The sequence below is a fragment of the Capricornis sumatraensis genome, chromosome 4 (assembly GCF_032405125.1).
Source record: "Capricornis sumatraensis isolate serow.1 chromosome 4, serow.2, whole genome shotgun sequence".
Lineage (NCBI taxonomy): Eukaryota > Metazoa > Chordata > Mammalia > Artiodactyla > Bovidae > Capricornis > Capricornis sumatraensis.
In genome coordinates, this window is record NC_091072.1 from 46,164,978 (window position 1) to 46,183,968 (window position 18,991).

Here is an 18,991-nt window from a genome sequence, read left to right on the forward strand (position 1 = left end):
GCAAGTAAGTATTCTAGTTTCTAGAACGCTAACGGCATTTTGTTGTCTGCCCCATTCTTATGTGTTTTAATTAGTAAGAGGATAGGTCCCTCACAGTCCATTACTCCTGAAAACCAACTAAATCAAGTCTCTAACTCTCAAGGATGGCCACATCCTAAACTGTGCACTCTGACTGAGGTATAGCCCTAACAGTTATAATCAGCTGATCCTAAGGCACCACTAGTATCACTTTCCATCTCTCCATTCCTACGAAGTATCATCAGCAAAAGGAGAAAAGAAGCCTGAACAAAAGAAAGATTTCTTTTTTTGACTAAAATGAAGAATGCCTTAGACATAAAGATACTTAAAAATAAAGAAAGATTTGTTCGTTTGTTTTTTAAAGCAGTGTTCTCACCTTTCCCACAATACTCACTTCTTAGATCAAAACAGTTAACAGCAGAATACTGCCTTTTTTATTAAAATACTATACAGGAAGAAATACTAGAAAATAAAGGTTAATACTACAGTTTGAGGTTTGCTTTTGAAGTATTTAAACACTTTGGTTGTACAACCTACCAGCAAATTCATTATACATTTCTTTCAATGTTTTGGGTAGCTTCTTGACCATTTTCTACTTAATAACTGTGAATGTACAAATATTTTAAGTTTTAGCTCATACCTGGAGAATTGGTTTCACTATCTGTATCCATAGCAACTTCTTCATAGTTATCATATTGATAAATGCCTCCTCCACTATCAGTAGCTTGCTTATCTAAGGATCGTCTCAGGTCAGGATCTGAAGACTAATTATACAAGATTTATTTTTAGTTTCACAACATTTTCTATCTTAGCCTATTCTTAGGCTCAAAATTATAAAACAATTAATAGTTATCTTTTACACAGAACAGTATCAAAAATCATGATGATCCAGTTAGAACTATCACATCTGATTTGGGAAATTCAGTATACATGATAGGTACATTGTGGCTGACATTTTATAACTGTCAGACAGAAAATGAAGCTAGAAAGTACTACATGTACAGATGAAATCCCCCAGTGAGCTGAGCCACTAAATAATCAGCTATTCCTCTAGAAAGTAAGATGACACCAAGATCAGAAATACTAATGGCCTCTCTCTGCAAATTAAGAAATCAGATAAATGAATTCAAGTTTTACATAATCAAGCTTTATTTAGAATATTGCCCGAATAATCCATTAACATTTCAGTTACAAATAAATTAATGATAACTGAAAACTAGAAACTCTTGGTCATATGCTTGTATGATGTTTTCTTTTTTTTCACTTCTTACAATCTCCACTCAGAGACAGTTTCTAAGAATTTAAAAATTAGCAAAACCTATCCAAATGGACACAAATAATGTACAATACTTTTCTATAAAAAGATTTCATCAAAGTACTTTTCGGAAGCTCACAGTATGAATAGTTATAAATTCCTTACTTAAACAAATCTAACCCTTGACTACCTACAATTAAACAGCTCTTACTCTTTAATATTCCTCTATTCTTTAATATCAATAATACCCTTGCAAGTATAGTCTCAAAGCTCAGAATTCTGAAATTTGTCACTACTAATAGCACCAGATCAATATTAAATCTCCAGTTTACTTCCTGACACCAGCCATAAAAGGCAATGACTCATCCAGTCATTATCAATGACTTATAAATAATAAGGTTCACAAATGCTTGATGATTTAACTTTCTTATAAACAGTTCATATCGACTAATTATGATACATTTCTAATTCTACATTACTAAACAATGGGAAACTAAAAGGGAATAATAATTTTAAGAATAAGTCCTCACTGCAACTCAGGAATGCTTCTTTCTTCTAAATAGAAAAGGACACAAAAGCCAAAGAGAAGTCTTTCTAAACATAATTTTAGTCTATTTCTAGCATCTATAACTATAAAAACAATTCATTCTCAATTATAACCTACCTTCCCTTCTTCCCAAAGGAATTATTTATATATAAAGAGCTCTATCAAACAAAAGAACTTAATACTTTTTCCTAGTTGACTGAATTTATGAGCTAATACAAGGATATTCAAATTTAGGTAATACTTTGATTTTGTATTTTTGAACTCTCTTACTTTACTCCTTGATCTCCTCTTTCCACCAACCAATTTCATAAATCGATTGTACTGTTCTTCCTGATTTGAGAGATCTCGAATTTTTCTAATTTCTTCTTCTCTTTTCCTTCTCTCTTCTTCTTCAGCTTGCTTACGCTGATCCTCTTCTTTCTGTCTTTCCTGTTCTTTTTGCTGTTGTAGTTTCTTCCACGCCTTTGTTTGCTGCTTCCTCAATGCTTGTTTAGCTTTAAAAAATATAGAAACATCAGCATCAGAGTTAGAATTTTCAAGAAGATAGAGAAAACAAAGCTTTAATAACTATTTTAATTATTAAGTTCTATTTATACAGGACTGTCCTTTATTCCCCAACTCAAAACTTTCTGAATTAAAATCTAGAAACTATACTGATATAGGAAATCAATTAAAAGAGTTTAATAGAAATGATCACCTGTAGTGCTAACTTTTTTGGCCGAATGTGTTTTTGTACTGGTTTTAACTTTTTGCTGTACAGTTTTCGTCTTAGTCAACTTTTCTTTACTTTCTTTCATCACCTGCTGTTCTTTCTGTTGCCATTTTTTACTGGCTGACTGAAGAGCCAAGAGACGAAGTTGCAGTTCAGATAACTCCTCTTCATCTTCACCAAGCTTCTTTAACAAAAGAAATAGTTGCCATTTAAAAAATCTATTTGACTTTAGACATATTACCAAGTCAAAGCTGCTGTAAGATCACAATTTAAAGTTAATTTTAAGACAAATACTTAAATGGTAAATACAAATAAAATAAGGAAACTGAATAAGTTACCATAGCCCTATACTCTAATTCAGTTCCTATAATACAAACTGAAAATCAATCTGTAGAAGGTGTATGTATATATGAGAAGGGTTAGAAGGGGAGGGTACAACTGATGAAAAAAAGTTTGAGATTGGAATTTAACTGCTTCCCAAACAAGAGTAGAAATCTGACGACAGTGAATGCAAGAAAAAATTAACCCAGGGGAGGCAATGACCAAAGAACAAAGTGGTTCCATAATCATGGGTGTTTACTAGCCTTACAAGTACTACACAGAACAGGTACAGAGAAATGTCAAGATTCAAATTTGCAAACTTTTAAAAATATATTTGATAACTCTTCAAATCAGTTTTGAAGGAAAAAATACATAAACATTTGCTTATATTTGAGCGTTCCATGTTCTAAAGGTACAGATATTTATCTGGTACTGACAATATTTTTAACACCTAAGACTTCTTCAGGGAAGCTAAAACAGGGAAACAGGTTAGGAATAAATGTTTGAGAACTTTTTTCTAGTTGAAATAACCTTTATTTTTTCACTGTATCTTTTTTAGGTTAGTTTTAAAAATTATCTATTCTGTACATTTTAGCTAAAATGTAACAGAAAATGTCAGGCAACCTAAGCAAAAGTGATAGACTGAAGTCCATGAGACTTTGGAGGGAGGGCAATAAAGGGGTCCTTTGGCATCCCCACTCCTTGAATTCAGCACAAAGCTGTGCATATTTCTCCCTTATGTGTATAAATAGAAAAGGAGGGGAAACTAAAAAGAGGCAAAGACTCAAAAAAGTTAAGGCTCACTTATCTAGTAAGTGAACTGTAATTATACTTTTAAAATCAAATTAAATTATTTAATTCTTAAACATAAAACAGTAGAGTCTTATCCAGTGGTTTAACCTTCTACAGACTATCATAAACCCCTAACTGTACTACCATCACATATTTCGGTAGTTCAGTTTACCCAAACCAGGATATAGTTACTCTTTGCTTTCTTGGGAAATATATGTAAAAAAAGGAGCTGAAAAATTATCATGAGTCTTTTTTACTCTAAGCCATTTAAACATCAAATTCTACTGCTTGGTACTGAAGATCTAGAGTCATGCTATCCAAAAAAATGGAACCAGTAAGTCATGTGTGGCTATTTAACTAAATTTCAATGAAAACTTTAGTTTCGCAGCCACAGCAGTCACATTCCAAATACTTAATAGGCACATGTGGTTCATAGCTACCATACAGTGTAGATACAGAACATTTCCATTATTATAGAAAATTCTATTTGCCAGTGCTGATCCAGAGTTTAACTAAAATAAAACTATCATTACTGTCCCACAGAGACTTAAAAGTCTCTGATTATCTTTTGTTACTTGTCCTTTTGGAATGAAACAGACCACTGATGCTGTCACTCAAAGCAGCTACTTGATCAGTAAGAAGAGTACTGAGGCTCATTCAAACTCCTTGCTCTGATATCTAATTCTTATAAAACTTGAAGCAAGTCAGTTAATCTACACATCTGAACTTTAGTTCTTCTGTAAGAGATAATGTCAACCTACCTTATAGAGTTATTGTTAGGATATTCAAAACCATATATACATATATGCATGCATGCCTGTGGGTATATCTGTTATTTTATCATCCTTAAATTCAAGACCATCTCTTTCCTAAAACTTCTAAGCTGTTTTCATCATTTCAATTTACTCATAGAAAGAAACTGAAATCTTAAAAGAAGAAACCAAAGATATCTCAGATATCTAATTCAGCAAACAAAAGGCTTGGCCCAGTGAATACTTATTAAATGTCACACAACGCTTGATGCTCTTGCACTTTACCCTTCTGAACCTCACAACAATCCAGAGAACAGATGACATTAAACTCATTTTGTAGAAAGAAAACAGAGGCAAGCAAAGCCTAAGCAGCTAACACAAGATCACCCAGCTATTAAGAGGAACTACAACTGGACACCAGGTCAAGGTATAACTTCAAAGCTTTCTCACACAGCATAATCCTTCAAAATAAAGAAAAGAAAATGTCTGGAAGAAAATTAAAAGTTTCAAAAAACAAGCAGAAAGTTCATCTATAGATACATATGGCATTTCAATTAAATATGTTAATTAAATCCAGTGGAGATATTGATATTCCAAGATCTCTCTCCAGATTTTATCTTTAAGGCTTATATCCAAATGGAGGTACAGCAATGATTGAAAAAAAAAAAAAAAAAGTGAAAAACAAGACAGAACTTTCCATTCAAGAGAACAGAGTAAAGCAAAACAAGAATCAGTCTTACAGAGATATCCAATCCCACAAAGCATTATCTTACCTTTTCAGATAGAATATCTGAAGCACTAATTCTTCTGGTTAAATTTTGTTCCTTATCTTCTAATCCTTTAAAATAAAACAGCATACTTTGAATGCTTTAAAAGATGGCTACAATCAATTTAAAATAAAATGCTATGTGACATTTATACTAGTAATTATTTTTAAAGGTCTCAATAAAGGGTTTCATTTTCTCAATCTCTCAACCAAAAGGAAAGAATGTTGCCAGAATGAAAATCTGAAAAAACTTCCCATATCAGCTTCATTTCTGAAAGCTACAAAGGCAAAAATAATTCAACACATTAAAATATAAATTAAAACTGCACTATGAAAAAAATGACTTCTGAATTAAAAGCAATTATTTCAAATAAGAACAGAATTTAGAGTAGACAGGCAAAAAACAAAGCTTCCTTACTAAATAGATAATACATAAAAAAAGAATATGTGATGATTAATTCAGACCTTTGAAGCTGAAATGAATTCAAATATTTAGAGATAGTATTGATTTATTAAAGAAATGTCCTCAGGACTTCCCTGGTGGCCAAAATGTACTAAAAAAAACAAAGGGGCGGGGGGGGGGGGCGGCAGAAGAAGAAATGTTCTCTACTTATCCAGAAAAGTATTTGCAGAAGTAGATTAAATGACAACAAAATTAAGTCCATCCACACATTTTCCAGGATTCTAGCCTTGGACCCGTATTTCTGATAAAGTTATTACAAAATCTTACTTATATATTATCTAATCTGGGCTCCCCTGGTGGCTCAGTGCTAAAGAATCCACCTGCCAATGCAGGAGATGCAGGTTCGGCTTCCCAGGGCTTGGGAAGATCCCCTGAGAAGGAAATGGCAACCCACTCCACTATTCTTACCTGGGAAAACCCATAGACAGAGGAGCCTGGGGGGCTACAGTCTGGGGTTGCAAAGAGTCAGAGATGACTTAGCAACTAAACAACGATATTATCTCCTCTATGACAGCTCTACAAATCACACAATAAAGTTATAGTACCTTCGTAACAGTAGTGAGACTCTTTCATAACCTAAAACAGATTAAGCTAAAAACTAAAAATATCTCTCAAGATGACACAACTGGGTTTGCAAAGCTAGGATTCAAACGAAGTCTAAACTCCAAGCCTAGGTTTTTTTCCGTAATACCACTGCCAGTATTTCAAATATCTTAACTTGACTGCTTAAGAGCTACTGGTAAAAGAATAGGCAACTTATTCAATATGTAGAATTAATCAACTACCCTAAAAAAGTAAACGGAAGGCAGCCACCAAACTTTGAGTTAGGTCAGTTCGGCGACATTACTTGTTTTGGAAATACGAATTTGTTGCAACATGATTGCCATATCAGAAAATAATTTGAGGACAATACTAACTTCACATTTGCTTACGTACAGTTTGCGTCCAAGAAGCACTGTAAGAATGCGGAAAGCCACACCCAGCTGATCCTAGTAGGAGCCATGTAGGAACATAGAAACCCCACAGGCCCTGAACTGTCTACCAGCTCTTCAGCTCACTGTACATGTGCACATATGTGATGAGTCACACCCAGCCCCATCTGGTGTTACAATTCACTGTCCAGTTTCAAATAACCTCCCTTGCTCTACTCACAGTAACTTGTAAGTAGAGCTGCTTCCACTTGTAATTTGTAGGCTGCTTCCAAAAGCACATTTTAGGTCTTTTTCAAGGTAAAGTGACATTATAGTATTTCAGGCATTTTTACCCATTTAATGTGTAAACTTGCAATGCCATTTTTATTAGATTCCAATCTTTTTTTTTATGTGCCACTGACAAGGTTTTTGAGTGTTTTTCCCCCTAACATGATCTGCCCATAAACCCTGTGGTTTTTATTGTGTAATTCCACAGTGTAGTGATTTTCAGGAATGCATGTCACCTTATAGCAAAACTGACCGTACTTTAAAGAATACCAGAAGAGTAATAACTATTATACAAAAATTAACAAGGAAAAAAAAAAAAAAGACAGACTCTCCATAATAAATATAAAAAGAACTGAACTTTCCTCATACAGGACAGGAAGTCATTAAGTTAGGCCAAGTCTATTAGTTGATGAGGCTCTCACTGTATGCTTGGGGCTGGTGCACTGGGATGACCCAGAGGGATGGTATGGGGAGGGAGGAGGGAGGGGGGTTCAGGATGGGGAACACGTGCATACCTGTGGCGGATTCATGTTGATATATGGCAAAACCAATACAATACTGTAATTAACCTCCAATTAAAATAAATAAATTTATATTAAAAAAAAAAAGGTGGCAGCACCTCCCTGTCAGGGAAGTAAAAGCAACTATCTACTAAGCTGGCGGATACCTAATGAGCACAACGCCACCTGAAAAACAAGCACAGACCATCAACTTCAGACCATAAATTCAGCTTCACACAAAGAGTAATAAAGCAGGTTGCGGTTTAACTGACCAAATATGTCGTTGGTCCTTTTGTCCTACCACTGTCATCAGTCTTTACAATATTACTATATCAATTCTTACTCAATACTTCCAAAATGAAAATGGGTCTTATGCAGCCATGTAGTATTTTTTAAATTATTACCTGAAATTTTAAACTGAGCAAGAGATAGTCAGGATTTGGGGGTAGCTGAAACCGTAATAACTGGACTTTCCTGGTGGTTCGGTGGTTACAAATCCACCTGCCAATGCAGAGGACACGAGTTTGACTCCTGGTCCCAGGAGATTCCTCATGCGTCACAACTACTGAGCTGTGCTCTAGAGCCTGTGAGCCACAACTGCTGAAGCCTGCGTGTCCGACAGCCCATGCTCCGCAACAAGAGAAGCCACCACAATGAGAGGCCCACACACTCCAACTGGAAAGTCAGCCCCTACTCACCACAACCAGAGAAAAGGCTGCACAGCCAAAAATAAACAAACAAAAAAACCTGTAGCAAATGAGAACAACCAAGGAGAAGAGAACACCAAAGATATCAACAGATAAGAAGTTATAAAGGAAAAGTATTATTTAAAAAAAACAGGAAAATCAGAAGGAAGTTGTAAGAAATTACTGATGTGTATGGTATCTTTGAAACCCTGAAATTTCAAGATTAATGAGAAAATTATCATTGAATGTAACAGATGTGTCTACTCCCTATAGAATATTCTCAAAATTGCAGCCAAGGTGAGCCTTTGAGAATACAATTATGCCAATCTTTTGCTCAAAATCCTGTAACACCTCCTGTTTCACTCAGAATAAAAACTAAAGTTCTTGTAAGATACTGCATGATCTGTCCCACCCTGTATCTCTGACCTCTTCTCTCCCACTATTCATCCCCCTCACTCCCTCTTCTTTAGTGGCACTGGCTTCCCTGTTATTCCTCAAATGTGCCAGTACCCCTCTGCCTAAGGGTCATTACTCTAGTTCAGTGAGTCTCAAAGTTTAGCAGGCATCAGAATCAGCAGGAGGGTTTGGTAAATACAGACTGCTGGGCCCCATTTCCAGAGTTTCCTCTAGGGTTGCTGTCGTTCAGTCACTCAGTTGTGTCCAGCTCTTTGCAACCCCATGGACTGCAGCGTATCAGGCTTCTCTGTCCTTCACTATCTCCCAGAGCTTGCTCAAACTCATGCCCATTGAGTCGATGATGCCATCCAACCATCTCATCCTTTGTTGTCCCCTTCTCCTCCTGCCTTCAGTCTTTCCCAGCAGGGTCTTTTCCAATGAGATCTGGCGTAGGGCCTGAGAATTTGTATTTCTATTAAGTTTCCAAGTAAAGAAGGTCTAAGGACCACAGTTAAAAAAATCAATACTCTAAGCTATCTATTCTCTTTGCTAGGAAACCTCTTTCCCACAGGTATACATTTGGCTATTCCCCCACCATCTTCAAACCCTTTGTTTAAATCTCACCTTCAAATTCAGGCCTCTCCTGATCACTCATTAATACTGCAGCCTGTACCCACTGCCTCCATTCTAACTTACTTACTGCTATGCTTTTCCTCTCTCTACAACTGTTATTTAGTCATCATAATTACTGTTTCCTTTTCTTAAAATGAAAGCCCACGAAGGAATAAATGATTGTCTATTTTGTTCATTGATGTATTCCCAAGAAGCTGGAACAAAGTGCTCAACTAACTTTTGAATAAATGGAAGAATGAAATAAAAAATGAAAGAAAACGGACAGTAAAATCTGCAACTAGGTTAAAGTAACCTTGCCCTGAGTAGTTTCAGTACTCTGGTAGGGGCAGAAAAGCAAACTGCATTGAGCTAAGAAGGAATGAGAGGTAAAATGAAAAGAGTCAGCGCAGACTGGCCTTTCTGGAAGTCTGGTTGAAAAGACAGAAATTAAGGAACAAGGCAGAATGGGGAGGAGGGATTGTTCAGATCTGGGGATGGAAAACACCACAGTGTTTATAGTAAGTATTCTTTAAGAGAGAAAAGTGGTTAAAGAGGAAACAGAATAAAAAACCTTTGGAGTAAGATCCCAGAGAACGTGGGAGAAATCAGAGCCAGGAATCAGGTTAAAACAAAATGGTCATCAACAAAAAGAGGGTCAACACTTCCTCAGAGTAGAGAACTGAAATGAAAATTGACATGCATACAAGCTTACAATTAGGAAGTGAAAAGTTAGAAGTTGAGTGAGATCATCTGAAATAGGAGGCAAGCTCACAGGCTGACAATAGGGATAAAGGTTGAGTAAATGGCCTGAAAAAGAGAGAAATGGGGCGGGGAAAAGCTGACCCATAGCAATCAAAAGGTTTAATGGCAGAGCAGCAAGTTTTGCTGAAGACTGGAGAAGGGGTACGTGTTTTAACACGAATCAATATAATTTCTTGATTCGGATAAATTTTAGCTTTTTCGGTTTTCTTCCAATCCCTCTTTTACACTGCTGCCTGTTACTTTTCTAAAGCAGACGTCTGATCACATCATTTTTCTGTTTAAAAATATTTGATGGCTCACCTGAGGTTTAAAGAAAATCTAAATCCCTTAAGCAAGATATTCAGTGCCCTTTGCATTCCAATCTCAACCTGTACTTTTATAAATTTATATCCAACCACTCAACAAACATACATATATTTCACATTGCACCTGTGAATCTCAATATCCTTTAAAAGTTCTTTATGCTTTCAACTGCTCATTTGGTTCCTTCTGATGGGAATTCCCAAGTGGAAAAGATACATCCTCCAAGACATTACCATTACACATTACCATCACAATGCAAACTTTCTAAATCCAAATGAAGGTATTTGATCCTTCCTTTGCATTACTGCAGGCTTTCATCCATAACTCATTATATTCCCTATTTGTCTATGTGTCTTCTCTGTCTCACTGGGGTATACATAATCTTCGAAAGTGCCTGTCTGGAATCATGGTGCTAAACTGAGAAGGAATAAACATGTCCCTAAAAATGTGTAACCGGAATCAGTCACCATTCAGGTTTGCAATCAAATTTACATCACATGAGTTGCCTGAAGATGTCAAATATAACACACTCCCAAATCAAAAGTCTACTTAGCTCCTTGGCAGCAGCAAAAGCAAATCCTCTCTAGGAAATTCACCTTTGTACAGGCCACCAAAACTCCCCACCAAAATAATTCAGAGGAAAATGAATACCTTACTTTAAAAAAAAAAAATTAAACATGCAAGAAAAGAAGGTACCAAACAATGAGAACCAGCAGGGATAGCAAAAATTAGAAATTAGACCTAGATACCAGAAACTAGTAGGCAAAGAGGAAAATCAAAACAAGCCCATAATTAAAATGTTTAAAGACATAAAGATAAATTTGAAGAACAGAAGAAAATTTTTAAAAAGTGACCAAAGAACAAAATAAAAATGAAACACTAAAACAAAAACTGTAACTGAAATTTAAAATTCAATAAGTGGGCCTAAGGCCAATCAGACAAGAGATAAAGAATTTGAGAACTAGGTGGACTGAAAGATACATCAGAGGAAATTTTCCAGAATGTATCACACAGTTACAGATGGAAATTTAAGAGAAATGAAAGGTAAAGTGAGATGATTTAATAAAACATACTGATACAATATAGAGTTCAAAAAAAGAGAATGGGACAATATAAGAGATAATGACAATTTTCAGAATCAATGAAAACTAGAAGCAAAACAGGTGCCAAGCTGAATAAAAATAAAAATTACAATTAACACATCACAGTTAAACTGTGGAGTATTAAGACAAAAACAAGTTCTTCAAAGCAACTAAAGAAAAATGATAGATTACCTTCAAATAAGAAACTGTTAAGATGGACAAAACTGTTAAGATGACTTTCCAAAGTTAACAATGGAAGCCAGAAAGTATCTTCAACATATTGATAATATAATTAACTAATCTAGAATTCTAAACCTGGGAAAAGTGTCTTTAAAGGGGGGTAAACAGAAATAACTTTTTCATATGGTAGACACAAACTACTACATGGAAATTCTTAAAAACATATTTTAAGCATAAGAGATTCTAGACATAGAAGAGTGAGTCAAGAAAGAGTTAAATACACGGCCAAAGGTAGGCAAAAACTGTCCTTGTGTATCAGGAGGAGGGTAAATAATTTGACTAACTTTAAACATTGGTAAGAATTCATGTTACAATTCTTAAAGGAATCAAAATGAAACCAAAAACTTAATATCTAACTTTCAAACCAGTAAAAGAAAAAAAAATTTTTTTAACAAAAAAACGAAAGAGGCAAGAAAGAAAAAAAGAAAATACAAAGATCAGTAATCATGAAAAAGTGTGAACAAATTACATGTTCTTGTTAAAAGACAAAGATTATCAGGTTAAATTACAAATGAAATTGGCTCCATATAATGTGCAAATAACCTCCGGAATAAGAAGATACAGAAAGACTAAAAGGATAGGCACTAACATACAAAAAACATACACTGCTATGAAGAGAAAGATGGTGTGGCTGGCTATTAATATGAGACAAAATAATCTTTTAGGCAAAATTACTACTAGACATAGAGGTCACTACATAGTAGTAAGAATAATAATTCCCCAGCCTCAATGTATTTAAAGTAAAAACTGAAAACCAGAAATTCACCACCACCACTGGCAGATTTGAGCAAGCCTCTCACTAACTGATAGATGAAGCAGGTCAAAAAACTTTACATCTTCCTTCTAAGATGTGAACATAAAAGCCTGATCTAACAACCTAAACATTCCTTTCAAAGACACAGGAAGTTACAAAAGTTGATCACATGCTAGACAATAATGCAAGTGTCTAGAAATATTTCACAAGATTGGTACCACATAGGTCTCTGATAATGTGACTGACTTACAGTGGATAACAGAAAAACTGCTAAAAAACCTACATGCTCGGAAGCTAAGAAATAGTTCCAAATAGCCTACAGGCCAAAGAACTACAAAAATTAGAAAATACTCAGAAACAAATGAAAAAAATGTACATATCACAAGCTGAGATGCAACTAAAATAGAAATTTTATAGCCCAAGTGAAAGTTTCTCAGTCTTTGCAACCCCATGGACTCTACAGTCCATGGAATTCTCCAGGCCAGAATACTGGAGTGGGTAGCCATTCCCTTCTCCAGGGGATCTTCCCAACCAGGAATGGAAGTGGGGTCTCCTGCATTGCAGGTGGATTCTTTACCAACTGAGCTATCAGAGAAGCAAAATTTATAGCCCAAAATGAGGTTAATAGAATTTTATATCACAAAATGATGTCAACAGTAGAGAGAGAGGCTAAGAATTAGTGAGTTAACAAGCAGGGAACTTATTTTTGAGGAAATTTTAAAAGGTATGGGGAGATAAAATTTATAAATGCCAAAGTTAATAAAAAGGTGAGACATTTAAGAATAACTTAGTATAAACTGTTCAACACGGGAAATTAACACATTACTAGAAAAATACAGTTTACCTAAACTGCTTTACCCAGAAACAGAAAACAGTTTACCTAAACTGCTTTACCCAGAAATAGAAAATAGAAAATAGTAGTTTAAAACCTCCCCAGGAAAACTCCATCCTGCCCCAGATAATTTTACCTGCAAGATCTACCAAATATCCCAGGAATGAATACAACCTTAAACCTATTGGAAAGAGGAAAAACCACTCCTTAACTCATTATGAGCAGCATAATTTTATACTAGGCTCCCCCTCCCCCCACCCAGTAGAGAATTAGCCTGCAATGCAGGAGATAAAAGAGGGGCAGGTTCAATCCCTGGGTTGCGAAGATTCCTGGGAGGAAAAAACGGCAACCCACTCCAGTATTCTTGACTGAAAAATCCCATAGACAGAGGAGCCTGGCGGGCTACAATTCTTAAGAGTCACAAAGAGTTGGACACACTACCAACCTTATACTAAAACTTGTAAGGAAAAACAAGGAACAAAGCTACAGGCTATGAACGTAGATGAAAATTTCTAAACAAATATTAGCAAACCTTTATTTATGAAGGTTTCATGACTGCCCCAAACTGAAAGAACCAAATGTCCCTCAAGTGGGAAATGGATAAAAAAACTGCAGCAAAGCCATACAATAGGACATTCAGCAGTAAAACCGAATGAACTACTGATACATGTAACCACATGGATCAATTTCAAACACACTAATCAAAGAAGCTAGGATTAAAAAACAATGTTCTACATGACTATTCATATGACATTCTGGAAATGGCAAAAGTATAGGGTCAGAAAAACAGCGGTTACCAAGTTGGGTTGGTGGCATGAGGGAACTGGCAGGAGTTAATGGAACTGTTCTATATCTGAATAGCGATGGCTGGCAACGATTACCCAACTGCTTGCATCTGTCAAAACTCAAAGAACTACACAGTTAAATGGATAAATTTTTACTGTATCTAAATATACACTCACATAAAAGGAGAAAAGAAAAATTAACAAACCAAATCCATGATGTATAATGTATCATGAACTAGCTGGATTTATCCCAATCATATAAGAGTGGTTTAACTCTATAAAAATCAGTTAATATAATCCATTACATTAACAAACAAGAAAAATTAGATGCTCTTCTCCATAATGAAAAAATATCTGATAAACTTCAACATCCATTCATGCTGAAAATTTCAACAAGAAATGGTATCGAGGTCTGAATTCTTACAATAAACTTAACTAACACTATGTTTAAAAGTAAACAGCAAAGAAGGGATATATATATGTATGGCGGACTCACTCTGCTGTACAGCAGAAAAGCAACACTGTAAAGCAACTAAACTCCAATCAAAAAAAAAGTAAATGGCAAAAGTATCCCCTGTAAGTTAGGGAACAAAAGTGCCCATTACCACTTATGTTAAAATTGTATTATTAGCCTCGATCAGCACTTAAAGCCAAAATGAAACAGAATTTGTCATCATCCAACAAAATGACTGTCTATGTAGACAGTGCAAAAAGAATTCAGACAAAATATTAGAATCATTTCAATGAAGTATACTACCAAAATAACAAGTTACCCCCTCAAAGGAAATCTCATCATTAACTGAAATTTTAAATTCCATTACCTGGACTAGATTCAGTAGTGTCAGATTTCAGAGAAAGCTGTTTCGTTCCATCTTTAACTTTTTTCAATCGGTTCTTATCTCCTGGTAAAGTCAATTTTTGCCTGAGTGGTTTTAATTCAAATGCCTGAAAAGTTTTGACCTGTGTTTTCTCCTCAGGAGCTACTTCTTTACTTGAGTCTTTTATAATACTGACATTATCAGTGCTTGTTTGGTCCTCAAAGTTCAACGTTTTAGGATCTTCTTGCACATTCTCCTCTTTGCTACTCAAAGCCAGTTTTTCATCCTTACTGATGCACTCTAGTTCCAACTGTATTTGCTTATACTTCAAAAGTAAATCTTCAAAAGTTTCTTCCCCACAGTTTTCACTTTTTGATGAATAATTCTGTTTTCTTGATGGAGATCTTCCAAAACTTTTGGCTGAACAGCGTATTAAGGAAACCAGTGCCAAAAATTTTCCCATTAATTTAACAAAAACACATTAAGTTATAGATGAATTGTCCCCCTTTTTTGTGTTTTTCAAAGATGAACTGATATTTTAAAATTACTAAATTCCATTTAATACATGTGCTGTTATGTGTTAAGCATGTTCATTATGTGCCCATATTTCAAATTTAACAAGTATTCATATGAAGAGTCCACTTACAAGATCACCAGTGTCACTTATTACCCACAGTATCCACAGATACAGCACCTAGTTAGTTTACAGTATCTTTCTGCAGGTGTCAAGAAAGCCCATAATAAGCTGGTTGTTAAATATGTGTTTCTGAAGGAAGAGGGGAGAAACTAAATGGTTTGTCACAGATGTTGATAATTTACACTTCAAATAATCACAAGACGTTTCTTTTAGTTTCTTCTTGTATCTCAAATTTTTAAAAAGAGATAAAAAATGAACACTGATAGTTAATACTTAAGACTAAGTTATGAATAAGAAACACTATATTGAAAACCTAACACATAGCAATCTTAGAACTCATCAAGCATACTAACATCCAAAATAGGTACAACTAAGACAATGAAACCAGCTAAAAAAAAACAAAAAACCTTAAGTTGCATTCAAGATCTATCTCCTAATTTTTCCTTGAAGATAAGGATATCTAAAATCTGTTATTTTTGGTCTTTCTTTTCTTTAACATAGTGATACATAAAACATAACTTCATGGTTGGAAGTGGCTACAAAGTTCCAAACTAAAATTTTTATTCAAAATAATTTACACATGTAAAACCTTCCACCTCACTTCTCCAGTTTAGAAATTAATAAAAGACAAGTATTTTATTTGGTTTTAACACAATAAGGCATTAATAGATCATTAAATTGGCTAGGACATAACATTACATTTCCCTAAATATAGTTTCTTCTGTGTAACAACTTACTAGACAAAAAATCTGCAAAGATTTTTAAACTTCTCCAATGACCAATTTAAGAATGGGAATTAACACCAAGTATTTTAGAAACTAAATGGTCACTACAACTGAAAATCTTTAAAAGTTCTGCAGCAAAATTGTTCTAGCAAGTCTTTGGTTTTCTTATCTCCTTTTTACAGCTAGGTTTCTTGAAATAATACTAGTTTCTCATTACCTGTCTTTCTCCTCAACCAAATGGAATCTGGCTTCTGCTGGCTGAGTTTATCCATCATGTTTTCAAACCTTATTCGATCTGATTTCTTTGCAACATTAAACACTGTAAATACTTCTCTCTCATGGCTTCTGTAACTTCACTTTCTTTGTTTCTCTAGGTTTTGGGGTGGTTTTTTTTTTTTTTGGTCTTTAATGACACCTTTCTCTCCCAACAGCTGCAACACTAGTGCTCTCCAGTGAGTCCTACTTAGTCTCTCTTTTCATTTTGAGCATTCTAATGCACTCCCATAGTTCTGCCTGGTGATATTTGGGGTTCTATCTCCCACAAGCCATCTTCCATCCTATTGTTAATCTTTCTAGAACACAAATCTTATCCCTTGTTTTAATCTCACTAAGAATAGAGTTCAAAATCCTTACAATGGTATATAATGCTTTCATGATTCCCTTCCAATCTCACCTCTTCCATGTTTATCACAATTTATGCATAGCTTTGTCTAGGTTTTTCTGGTCTTCAAATTTACCCCAATTCAAAAGCTCCCTCGCTATGTGAAGCTAGATAATTACTTGCTCCCCGACCCCACCATTACATACTCTGTACATAAACTTGGGTAATTATCTACATTTAAATCTCACTTTTTCAATGGAGTCACAGCAACTAAAAAAATAAGACCAGAGTCTTTGGAAACATTAAGAAAGAGAAAATATTCAATACACTAACAAAAAATAAAATAACTAAAGGACAGAAAAAAAGGAAAATCAATTGAGCTATGACTAATTAATCTCCTTCAAGGCTAAATGAAGTGTCCTACCTATACAGAACAGTTAGAATGAAACCAACACTTAAATGATTTAATATAAAATTCATCAACAAGGAGTTTCTAACTGAAACCTGGTTTATGTTAGCTATGACCAGATTTGAAAGTTTAAGCAGCAGCCATCCAAAGGAGACATATGCTAAGACTAACTGCCAAAGTGCTTATTAATAAGGAAAATTAAAAATGAACAAGAATGAAAATAACTACCTCCAACAGAATATGGTTTATTCTATTTCTTTAAAGCTGCATCTAGCATATTTTAATTATTACTGAAAAAGTTTAAAAAAATACCCACCTGTATTCATGCTACTTCACTTCTACATTATGGAAATAAGTCACAGAATAACTCTTATTCTTTCGTAATGCAATTCTTGTAACATAAAAATGTTACAATCACACAGTGGAAATAAAAATTAAACTTAGTATAACCATGGTATTAAAGGAATTTAAAGTAACAAAATCTTTTATTACAAAATTTATTTGCTCAGGTTACATAAGTGGCTGGGAACTATGTTTCTCTTCACAAATTCTTATAAAGAATTCCACCTCTAGGATGGATTACTGATACACCTCAAGGAAAACAATGAGAAAACAATCATCCTTGTAGAGGATGTGTGAAAAGAAAAACAGCAAGACAGCTCATTTCTGATAAGTTACTATAGAAATCAGACTGGATACTTTCCATACTTGTTTCACAACACCATATGCCTGTTCATTAATAAAAACATCTAAGGTTAACAATTAATAAAGGTATATGCTGCTGCTGCTGCTGCTGCTAAGTCGCTTCAGTCGTGTCCAACTCTGTGGGACCCCACAGAGGGCAGCCCACCAGGCTCCCCCGTCCCTAAGATTCTCCAGGCAAGAATACTGGAGTGGGTTGCCATTTCCTTCTCCAATGCATGAAAGTGAAAAGTGAAAGTGAAGTCGCTCAGTCATGTCCGAATTCGAGACCCCATGAACTGCAGCCTACCAGGCTCCTCCATCCATGGGATTTTCCAGGCAAGAGTACTGGAGTGGGTTGCCGTTACCTTCTCCGAATAAAGGTATATGGCAGAAGCCAAATGATATCGAATGCATGGACAGAAAGAAGGCAAAAGCAGGAAGTAGGCAAGTTCATGGCATCACCTCCTTCTCTAACATAAAATAAACTAAGAAAAAACTTTAAGCTCCCATAGTACTTTTTACATACCTCAATTTGAACTTTTTACACTGAATATAATTAACATTTGTCTCTTCAACACACAAGTTTCATGTTTATATTCCTTTTTTATGCTTTTTAAAATTTTTTATTGAAGGATGATTGTTTTACAGAATTTTGTTGTCTTCTGTCAAACCTCATTTTTGTATTCTTAAATAATTTACATGTCTGTAATTAAACAGCCCTTCTGTTCTTAGGCTCAGAACTGACAACTAACAAATCCTTGGTTAAAAAAAATATCTTGGGCTAAGATATTCAAAGAACATTTTCTTTTTAAAAGTTAAATACCTATGTGATTTTTTTCCTGAAACAATCCTGTGTGCTCCTGACCCAACTTGTGGTTGCATAAGTTTTTTCAGAGCACTAGCATCAGAAGCTCCTCCTCCTTATCTAAACTACATTTCTGGTCCTCTTTCTATCCTGACATCTGGCAAAGACCATTTGGTCTTAAGTATTCTGTGAAAATAACGTTGAGTGTCTCCCCAACAAATGTCATTACATGTAGGTTTCATATATAGTGAATATATTAAAAACTCATTACAGCATGGAAGTTACAATCAGCAGTAAGTATTCTCAATAAACTATTTTTAGGCAGTTATCATGGAGTATGTCAAGACATAGTTCTACAAATAATCTGAAAAAGAAAATTAATATAATTACTATAATATATACATCTGCATCACTTTGCTGTATCTTGAAACACATACATATAACTTAAAAAAAAATTGTTTTAAAGGATAGTTCTACAAACACATCTTAAAATAGCAAATCTTCAGATGAATAAACTCAGGAATGTTTAAGATAA

General features: G+C 34.8%; 1 protein-coding gene across 1 annotated transcript in view; it reads right to left on the bottom strand.

Moving 5' to 3' along the window:
* The window catches only part of ZFC3H1 (zinc finger C3H1-type containing), a 49,970-nt gene that overhangs the window by 29,446 nt on the left and 1,533 nt on the right, over positions 1-18,991 (bottom strand). The window contains exons 2-6 of the mRNA XM_068970315.1: positions 14,599-15,015; positions 5,171-5,235; positions 2,518-2,716; positions 2,091-2,314; positions 659-782 (exon numbers count right to left, since the gene is read on the bottom strand). Coding sequence (XP_068826416.1) covers positions 659-782; positions 2,091-2,314; positions 2,518-2,716; positions 5,171-5,235; positions 14,599-15,015 — 1,029 coding nt within the window. The remainder of the gene's footprint in view (positions 1-658; positions 783-2,090; positions 2,315-2,517; positions 2,717-5,170; positions 5,236-14,598; positions 15,016-18,991) is intronic.